A 10807-nucleotide genomic window follows, 5' to 3' on the forward strand; every position below is an offset into this window, starting at 1 on the left:
TCTGAGCCACAGCTGGTCTGGTCTTACCAGGCTAGGGGGATATGCGCCCACCGATATATTTAATATCTACTGCCTAGCTAAAAACACATTACTACTGAGAGGGATTTTTATGGCTTAATTAAATTTGGGCAATTTTGCTTGTATGTCTTTGTTCATGTGTGTATGCAGGTTGGCATGTGTGTATGAAATGCAGTTTCATGTGTGTTTGTATGACTTGTATGACTTTACTTTCCTCATGTTGTATGTGTGCAGTTTATGATTGTGTAAGTGCATGTCTCCTTGTTAAGCACTGTGAAATATGAGATCTACACCGACAGTGCGTTATGCTTATTGTTCAGTCCTCCAGAATGTGTTTTGACCATCAGGTTTAGATAGAGTCTGAAAAATCATGTCAAGCTGAATTGATATTGATGGAAAAAACAGAAACGTGCTTTAATTATTAACAAGGAGCAGAAGTCACAGAGCAGAGTCCACACTAATATTGAGGGTTATCTTCATAACTACACGACCTACAGATACCTGCAGATAAAGCAACCCACACTTGATGTGTTCAAAGTTAACAACACCAAGATGAAAACAGATGAAACCCGAGGAGTGTCTTCTCTGCATTCAGTTTTCATTCTGTACACACTCAGTAAAAATACCATTCTTTACCACAGCAACATCTTTTCCCTCCAAAATAAAGCAAAACTCAGTCTTAATGACATCAAGGCGCCTCAGTGGATGCTGCAGTGTTGCAGATGTGAAAGCCAGACCTTTGGCTGTGCTGTTTGGTTGCTGACGTGTTGCGTAATTGATTTTGTTGACAGGAAGCAGTGCGCTGTGGGGTCCACAGGACAGTTCACGCAGGAGAGGTGGGCCCGCCGACTGTTGTGAAGGAGGTAAGACGTCCAACAATAACGTGAGGCATTTCTGGACGGGATGTCATCTGAGAACATAATGCCTTGGTGGAACTTGTGGCAGCAACTAAACAAAACAATGAAGTCACGCACTAATGATAGAAATCAGTAAACTGACTATCAGAGGCAGAGAGCCAAAAGAAACAAGATGTTGGCGTAAAGGAGCAGTGCGGGAGTATCTTGAAATTCCAGCAGACTGGACAACAAAAGCACAAAGGGTTAAACACATATACTTACATACGTGTAGATGCAAATACTGCATTTGATTACTTTATTTCTCTCTGTGTGTATGGAAGCAAATAAGACCCATAAGTATTTGAGTTTTAACAGGCACTGATGACTTAATATTTCAATTTAAACACAACTGAACTCAAATCATTGAAGTATTAAATGAAATTAAATTGTTCCACAACCAGAAGCCATGGATGAATAGAACCATCCGGAAAGATGGATTATACAGCAGCAGCCAACAATGTAAGACGACGCAAGAAAGGGGCTTAACTACAGTGCACAAGTGAAAGGAGCTGATGGATCACATTTCTCTGCAGTTTTACTTGGTAGAATTCCATGTGACAAAGAAAAGATTGAATTGAACTGAATTATTTTACTTTGAAAACCTTGGTTCTGAATGTATTTGATCTAGTTTACCTCTTAAATTAAAACACAAGATTTCTTTCTCTGAATTTGAATTTATCTTTTTCAGTGTTAACAAATTCAGATCCAGAAATTCAAGTTTTAGAATAAAAAAAGATTCATGTTGCTCAAATTCAGTTAGCCCTTTATAAGTCCTGCCCCTTCTCGCTTTGTCTTCCAATAAGAGTTGAGCAAGCCTGGAGTCTCAGTCAACTTTCTTCTTTCCTGTTACACTGAAAGAACGTTCTGTCAAGTTTTGGTTGTTACATGCATTGTCTCTTAAAATAAACTCTAAGAAATTAACTTAGAACGTAGGTAAAAACATTTGTTTTTAGGTTGACTTCCTTACGTTTTGGGCAACCACTGTTTCTCAAATGGTGTCCCGCTGCACACTGGTGTGCTGTGATGCCAATCCAGGTGTGCCATGGTATTTTGTGATAACCGCATTATTACAGCAATATTCAACTGGGCCTATATGAAAAGTTATGAATGAATTTTTAATTGACTGTATCAGTATACAGTATACAAAGGGGCAACTCTAGCTACAAAGTGTAATACAAATCAAATTAAAAAACCCTAATTTGTCGCCTTTCATGTGAGGGAATTACACATGTGTGACACATCAGAAGCCCTGATCGGCAGCCAGTGTGAGGGATGATAACATTTAAAAGGAGGAAGCTGTGATTGGGACAATTAACAGCTTTATTGTACAAAGGAAATTACAACAAACCACCAGCGAAGACGACCTACCGCTGAAAGAGAAGAGAAGAAAAAACAGTAGACAGTATCATAAAAGCTACCTGTCTTAGTTTTTTGTCTTATGTCCTGATAAGATAATTACATGTGTTATATATATGTGCACAGATATAAATACAGGTGTGCCCTTTGGTGTGTCTTGGGCACAAAAAGTTTGAAACCACTGTAGGCAACAAAGGGCGTGGTTAGGTTGAGAAAAAAACATCATGGTTTCGCTTCAAATAAGTATGTTTGTTACTAATGTAATATAACGTCATGTGACATATGCCACCAGCATAGTTTGCTAAACACACTAGCACATAATGTCGTTTTTAAAATAACTTGATTGACTTTTGGTTTCACAGAAGACATGAACAGCGTCTCCCAGGTGAAAGTCTTGAGTTTGTTTGACCCACTCACTGCATGCAGACTTTCTTGCTCTACAGTAGTTGCCCGGAGTGTCAAGAAATGTCACCACCTAGGTTGTCTCGTACCGAGATCGTGAAGGAGACCGAGCTGGGTTTTCAAACTTAAGTATTCATTCATTAATTTTCTGTAACTACTTATCGTGTTAGGTGTCCTGGGTGACATTGGGCGAGAGGCAGGGTACACCCTGGACAGGTCACCAGACTATCACAGGGCTGACACATAGAGACAGACAACCATTCACACCTACGGACAATTTAGAGTCACCAATTAACCTGCATGTCTTTGGACTGTGGGAGGAAGCTGGAGTACTTGGAGGAAACTAACACTGACACATAAGGGCTCCCCCACCCTGGGATTCGATCCCCAACCCCAGGTTCAATACAGGAACCCTCTTGCTGTGAGGCGACAACGCTAACCACTGCTCCACTGTCCCGCCCTCAATGCTATAAATGTAGTGGTGTTTACATTTCAGTAAAAATATTCAGCTGCCGTTAAAACTCAAACAGTTATGTCACTGTTTTGCTTCCATATTTGTGTCTATCTCAGCTGCCGTCACAGCTGCTTTAGCGCAGAACTACAGTATGTCTCACTGCCACAGTAAGTGGCCATTCTCTGAGGGAGTCATCCCTCAAAGTGACAGCTCAGCTATGTCACAACTGTTTCAAGTGTGCCTCTAGAAATAGCCCGCAGACTCTGCTGACATGTACAAGACTCAGTTTTTTTTCTTCTTCTTGTAGTTTATGACCTTTTGCCTCGTGACCCCTGTCTGATATTTTAGGCTGTAGAAGTTCTGAAAGCTGAACGAGTTGGACACGGTTACAGAACCCTGGAGGACCAGGATCTGTACAGAGAACTGCTGGCTAAGAACATGCACTTTGAGGTGAGGAACTAGCAGAGACATCGGCATCTTAATCAAAATGCTGCGTCACGGACAAGATTATTACTGTCTGCAAAAATGTGTTATCAATTAAACATACTGTACCTGTGCATCGTTATCAGGTGTGAGATCATTTAATCAGGTAATTAAAGTGACTCAGTTGACTGTGTTATTACAGTCCCTACCAGTAGTGACACAGTTAAACGCTGCCCTCTAGTGGGGCCTTAAGTGTCACAACTAAGAGAAGAGACGCTGCAGTAATGAGGTTTCTCAGTGCTGCCTGTGCTGCCCTGATTGCAGGTGTGTCCTATTTCCAGTAAGCTGACTGGCGCCTGCGACCCAGACTTCACTAAGCATCCTGTCATCACGTGAGCTGGGTTTATTTTACATGACAGACTTATAATTAACCCACATTAAACCACAACTGAAGGCTTAATTCATTTCATCCTGGTGGATTTCATTGTTTCACTTGTGCAGGTTCAGAAAGGACAAGGCAAACTACTCCCTGAACACAGATGATCCCCTGATCTTCAACTCCAGCCTGCACCTTGACTACAGCACTGCGTACAAATACATGGGATTCACCGAGGAGGAATTCAAACGCCTGGTGAGATCAAATGCATGAATGATTACAGCAGCGGTTCACAGGATGAAGGCATGTGAATATGGTTTGAATAGCCTGGTGTGTGTGTGGTAATGCCAATCCTCAGTTTCTAATTAAAGCAGGAACAAAAGCCTCAGATCCTTTTAATAAAGTTCTTTCTGTGTTTTAAACTGCGTGTGAAGAGTTGTGCTTCACATCCAGGCTCCATCAGGTTTGCAGGTGGACTGAATTTGGAGCTTAAAGGAACAGTTCAACATTTTGGAAAAAACACTTTGCTTTCTTGCCCAGAGTTTGATGAGAAGATAGACACACTTTCATATCTGTTGTACAGCGAAACAAGGTGAAACAGCTGGCCTGTCCAAATATGACAAAATCTGCATCTTTTTTCACCTTTAAAGCTCACTAATTACCACATTTCATCTTGTTTGTAAGTGTAAAAACAACAGATGGATTTACAGTGTCGGACTGGGTACTGTCTGGGAGCTGTGACTTTCTGGAGTCTCGTCATCACTGTGAGGTTGCCATGTGTTCAGCTGTGGCTAGCTGTTTGGGCATCACTGATTGATTTGAATCATTTAGATAAGCTGAGTTCAGTGATTCGTTGTCACTACTCTTGCATTGCCAGACCTTTCTCACACTGTGCCAGTGCTGGAGAAGGGTCCGGTTAAGGGGAAAATCATAGGTCAAAGGTGGCGCTGAGGCCATGTTGCAGCGACAGCGCTCTTGCAAAATAGCATCTGAAGACAATTTGTTTTGGTGGAACATTTGCTCATAGGAAGGCGAGTCCTGGCATTAAAATGACAGCAATGCTTTCCAGCTCCTCCTGGGGGACTCCAAGGCGTTCCCAGATCAGATGACATATGTAATCCCTTCAGCATGTTCTGGGTCTGCCCCGGGGCCTCCTACCCTGTGGGCCCACCACCCGTCCTGTGGGCCCACCATCTGCAGGGTCAGGATTCAGGGTTTGGTGCATCAACACATTCTGTGACTCAACCCTCCAGGGGTCAGGGCTTCTGAAACAAACATCTTAGATCAGGGGTTCTGAAAGTTCAGATGTCCAACTAAACAAGAGAGACCAAGAAAAATTGGTGACTCCCTCCCTCTGAAGCAGAACTAGAGTCCGAATATGTCTCCGTTCCACAATTTCTTGAGTCAATATTCTGTAGTCTGGAATATCACATGACTTAAACATCAGATAAAATAAGTCATAATGACATGCAAATTCAGGGTGAAATTATAAATGCATTAACAACATACATCTGCATCTTTTGTGAATGTAATGTATTCCTGTGGTGTAATTTTGTTCTGGTTTCGCAGTGTGTTGTACTCAGTTTCTGTTTATCTATAGATGTTCACATGATCTGTTGGGCGACCACCATTGTTGGTATATCCAGAGGTGTGTCTCCTTATCTTGTTCATGTCAGACGAAGGGATGGTGTCCGAAACATAACATGTGGTGATATGATTAAGTTTTTTGAGCCCTGGAGCTTTTCTGTGTGGCTTTTACCCCGGGACAGCCCCAACAGTACAGCATACGCTCACAGTTAAAGGGATAGTGCACCCAAAAATGAAAATTCAGCCATTATTTACTCACCCATATGTCGAGGGAGGCTCAGGTGAAGTTTTAGAGTCCTCACATCATTTGCGGAGATCCAAGTGAAGAGTGGGTAGCAACACAACTCCACCTAATGGAGGCTGACAGCAGATTCAAACGTCCAAAAACACATAACTAAAAGCACAAAATATCTCCGCACTGCTCGTCTGTGGTGATCCAAGTGTCCTGACATAAAAACGTAATTTGAACTCTGTTTTTAGCTGCACACGTGAGCACGGTCCACAGAGAGGCAGTCAGAGCTACAGGCTACAATGAGGCTAAAAACAGTTCAAATGACGTTTTTCCAAACAACTTTTTATGTCAGGACACTTGGATCACTACAGACGAGCAGTATGGAGATATTTTGTGCTTTCAATTATGTGTTTTTGGACGTTTGAATCTGGGGCTCCGTCAGCCTCCATTAGGTGGAGTTGTGCTGCTACTTCCTCTCCCCTTGGATCTCTGCAAGTGATGTGAGGACTCTAAAACTTCACCTGAGCCTCCCTCGACAGTAGAGATAGAGAGATAATGGCTGAATTTTCATTTTTGGGTGCACTATCCCTTTAAGAAAGTGAATGGGGTCTTTCATGTATCTTTGCAGCAACATCACTACAAACCTGAAGAAGTTGGCTTAGTTTCTTTCAAAAAAAAAAAAAAACAGTCTGTGTTTCTGGTAACACAGTCTGTGTTACCAGAAACACAGACCCACCAACTTGTGTGGCGTTACCAGAAACACAGACCGTGTTTCTGGTAACGCCACCCAAGTTGGTTTATTAAATTTACCAAAAGGACATTTGTGAGTGCTGGCTTCTTTTCTTTTTTCTGCTGCTTTTGGCCATGCACCTGTTGAGTGGATTTATTTTGAGAGTGCTTGCTTCTTTCCTACGTGATTTAGTTTATTTCAAAAACATAGGAAGAAGGCAATGAGCAGTGAAAGAAGAAATTACCTTAAAAAACAGCAAGAAATTAGTAAAAAAAAAAAAAAAAATAGAAAATTAAAAACAAGAAAACTAGTAAGAAATAACAAAAAATAAAATAAGAAAAAAGAAAAAGGAAAAGGAAATGACTTTGAAAAAGAGCTTTGAAAATTTGAATAATTCTTTAACATTATGGTAAAATATATAATAATGATGATTATAAATATATGTTTTCCCAAGCTTTTTAAAAATATTTTTCCAAATCTTTTTTTTTTCTTTTTTTTTCAGTTTTAGGAACATTTCTTATCAGGTTGCTCATTGCCTTTCCCCCTCATGTTTTTGAAAGAAATTGCACCAATTTGCTCAGGGTTCAAAGGTTTAAAGGCCTTTTTCTCAAACCCACAGCTCAGTGACAGTCATTATGTATTGTGACATATTTTGCTCAATATTTGGAGGAAAAAATAACAATACTGGGAATCTCCTTTTACCAATATATTGGATGATTATTGATGTGGATGTGTCCCCTGTAATATATCATTGCTGCTGGACTATTCCTTAGAAGTGAACTCAAACACACTATTTAACGTGCACTTTCCTGACTTCTTGTGTCCTGTAGAACTTAAAATCTGCCGAGTCGTGCTTCCTGCCGGAGGACGAGAAGAATGAGCTCCTCCACAAGCTGTATGAGGCCTACGGGATGCTACAGACGACTGCCTTTTAAACCCGACGGAGGAGGAAGTCTGAGGAGGAAATGAGACCTAACCCAGGGACGAATCACTCTGAACCCTTAATCTCCTCACCTGACGCAGTGCAATGTCTTTCTCCTCATTTGTAACCAGACATTTAACTGACAGAATTATATATCACGTATGCTGTTTATCATATGGCTGCTGCCTTCATCTCACATATCTACACATCCCAATCTTGTGTTCTGTCAGTGCTCCATCACCAAGATACGTTTTAATACAGTTTACAGAGGGTGGCGTGGCGCTCTGCACGGTGCTAAAAACACGGGCATGCAAGTGTTTCATGTTTATGAAGCAGATTTTGTTTTTATGAAAACTATGGATACGTTCTTCATCTTGTGTTTACATCCTGTTGTCATGGAGAAAATCAGGGAAGCTTTTGACGCACAATTACTCAGCAGTTTTAATACTTTGTCAGCATGTTAAAGGGAAGGATGGGGGAGGAATATGTCGTTCATCTTTGGTGTGAGAGCATGTGGTGAAGGATAACTCTATTTACTACCTACAGGGAGAATATGGTTTACAGTGAATATCCAGTGTTTGGTTTAAGGGAGAAATAAGGGAATCCAGTGTCGGACATGTGCTTTTCGCCCTCCATTCTTAAAACAGGTAAAACAGCTCAATACCAAAAGTAGAGTCTTATATTTGAACACTAGGGGGCGCAATACAGTCACCTAGATGGACAAACCACACTTGGTGGCTTTGCATATCCTAATTACTCAATTCTTTTGATGTATGTATTTATTTAAAATATTTTTTCACTTCACTTAATAAAAAAAAACACTTCCATGTGTAACAGACACATTTATGACACTTATGAAAAGCATCTTTGAGCATAATAAAATCTATTATAAAACGTTCCTGTGTGTCAGCTTGTGTCTTTATCCTGATTATCTGCAGTTACTTTATTTTGCTTTCAGAAAATCGCCTACAAATGATCGCTTGCATATCAGTGGGCCTTTTTCACAGCAGTAATTTTTTAACATGTCATATTTGGAAAAGCACAAGAGGATCTAATAACATTAATGATTGCTTCTACAGAGTCACATTGCTGGCTCACTGGGATATCTACTGGGACGGTTAATGGAACAGAGCCATCGTTCGTTCATCTGTTGTTTCCCATGATGACAACTCAGGATGTCTGCTGTGAAAAAGGTCTATTACTCACCTTGTGTTACCTTGAACTGATGAAGAAAACTCTGCTTCTCTTGCATGCCTCCATGAGTGCAGAATCCAAAAAAGATGAACATAAACTGACGTCATAGGGGGACCACCTTCACCAACAGCAAAACTAAATCGAACATCAGTTGACAAACTCTCACACCACTCGTGCAGTGTAATCCCAGTCACGCTCAGCACTTCCAAAAAATATATATTTTTAACCAAACCTACTCTTTCAAAACACTTCGGCCCACGAGTAGTGAGCACTGAGTGTGCCTGCACCCTGCTGTGCATGAGACTGTTTACTGACGTGTTTTACATCATAATGTTTGAGTGAAAATGCATGTGTTGGGAAGCACTGAGCACACAAAGTGGAATGAACAAAAATTGCAAGAGCATCCATTTCTGTTGAAAATTTTGGGTCCCAGATTCCCCCCAGCGATGGAGTTTAAATATGTATAAATAATATTAGAATCACACAAGTAGAAACAAAAAGAGGATCTGTAAGGACACAGATTCTCTTAGTATCGTACATGTCAGGATGTACTTTGAGGTCCTCGGGCAGCAGAGGTCTTTTGTCTGCTCCAGAGGCTTGACTGAAAACTAAAGGGGGGCAGAGTGTTTGCTGTCAGGGCCTCGAGGCTCTGGAACAATCTGCCCGAGGAAATTAGGCCAGCCAAGTCAGCGATCTCTTTTAAGTCCCTTCTTAAAACAAACTTTTATTGGAGAGCCTTTCCTGATTTTACTTAAGTTTAAAGTTCATTTAAACTGTCTTTTATTTCCTCAGTTTTTATAAATTAAAGTGTTTTTATCAGTTCTTATAAATGTTGTTTTCATGTCTTGTCTGTTTTAATTATCGACATGTAAAGCGATTTGTAACTGTTTTGAGAAACGTTTCATAAATAAAGATTATTATTATTATATAAAGTAGTGCAAGTTAAAATGAAGGATAAAATATAACAAATAAAATATGGGGTAAGTGATATAAATCAGTCATAGCATGAATAGACAAAATGTAACAGGAATGTGCTGTAGTAAAATGTTTATGCATGACAACAGTGTAAATACATGTTTATATAGAAGTGCAAACTGTTTAAACTAGAATTGTTGCCCTGATGGTGCACACCTTCGCAAACCAAGTTGCAGTTACAGTTTGTATCCGTCTATGTCTGTGAAAACATGAATGCTTTACACACAACTCAAAGATCTAAACAATCCAGATGAGCACCCAAGATTAGAGTCACCAATTCAGTGTCTGACCAAATGTCTCCCCTTCAGTTCCTGAGATATTATGTTTTACAATGGCCAGAAAAGTGTTTATGCAGACATTCTGATGTCACCATGATGTCTGCCTTTGACCTTTTGGATTTAAAATGTCCTGACCTCATAATTTTATTCTATTAGACATTTATGTGAAATTTTGTCATAATTAGAAAAATACTTCTTGAATTATGGCCAAAAACATGTTTTGTGAGGTCACAGTGACCTTTGACCACCAAAATCGAATTAGTTTATTCATGAGTCCAAGTGAATGTTTGTGCCAAATTGAAGAAATTTCCCCAAGGTCTTCTTGTGTTCCCAAGAATGAGATGGATGCAAGGTCAAAGTGACCTTGACCTATGACCACCAAAATCTAATCAGTTAATCACTGATTCCCCATTAGTTTCGCTCACCAGGTCTGGCTGGGTCGACTCTCACTTTAAGATTGGAGGAAAAAATGCCCCGGCTTTTTTTTATTTCTGTCAACCAATCACAATCGTTCTGGGCGGTGCCACAGCAACGGTGCGCTTGCAAAAATATTGCCAGGGGGAAACAGGTTTTGGTGTAACACGCCCACAAAAATATCGCCTACAGGACGCGAACCATGACAGAAAAATGGCTACATCCCCGCAAGATCAAACACAGCAAAAGTTAGTAAAGGACGTGTTGAAAACTGCTACACAACCGGTGGTGGTAGGGCGGGACTTCAGCGGATGGCTCGTTCAGCCCAATGAGAGGCTGATCTATGCAGCGAACTTCCACCCACTCAAACTAATTCCCCCTGGACGTTTGTGCCAGATTTAAAGAAATTCCCTCAAGAAATTCTATAGATATCTGTTTACGAGAATGGAAAGGACAGACGTATGTTATGTACATGCAGACGGACGACCAGAAAACATAATGCCTCCGACCGCAGCTATCGCCAGTGCAGAGGCATTAAAAAAGTAAAGTG

General features: G+C 40.6%; 2 protein-coding genes across 3 annotated transcripts in view; one reads left to right on the top strand and one right to left on the bottom strand.

Annotated features, from left to right (window-relative positions):
* ada (adenosine deaminase) overlaps positions 1-8282 on the top strand; it is a 32260-nt gene extending 23978 nt beyond the window's left edge. The window contains exons 7-11 of the mRNA XM_049581420.1: positions 810-881; positions 3475-3576; positions 3874-3941; positions 4051-4180; positions 7305-8282. Coding sequence (XP_049437377.1) covers positions 810-881; positions 3475-3576; positions 3874-3941; positions 4051-4180; positions 7305-7409 — 477 coding nt within the window. The 3' untranslated portion in view covers positions 7410-8282. The remainder of the gene's footprint in view (positions 1-809; positions 882-3474; positions 3577-3873; positions 3942-4050; positions 4181-7304) is intronic.
* gdap1l1 (ganglioside induced differentiation associated protein 1-like 1) overlaps positions 1-10807 on the bottom strand; it is a 263078-nt gene that overhangs the window by 72793 nt on the left and 179478 nt on the right. Inside the window, exon 7 of one of the 2 annotated variants that reach the window (XR_007449661.1) lies at positions 890-2939. The exons of the other annotated variant lie outside the window; for it this stretch is intronic. The gene's annotated coding sequence lies outside the window, so the exon portion shown is untranslated. Of the gene's footprint in view, positions 1-889; positions 2940-10807 lie in introns of those variants that run through there. 2 annotated transcript variants of the gene reach the window in all.

The sequence above is a fragment of the Epinephelus fuscoguttatus genome, linkage group LG7 (genome assembly GCF_011397635.1).
Source record: "Epinephelus fuscoguttatus linkage group LG7, E.fuscoguttatus.final_Chr_v1".
Lineage (NCBI taxonomy): Eukaryota > Metazoa > Chordata > Actinopteri > Perciformes > Serranidae > Epinephelus > Epinephelus fuscoguttatus.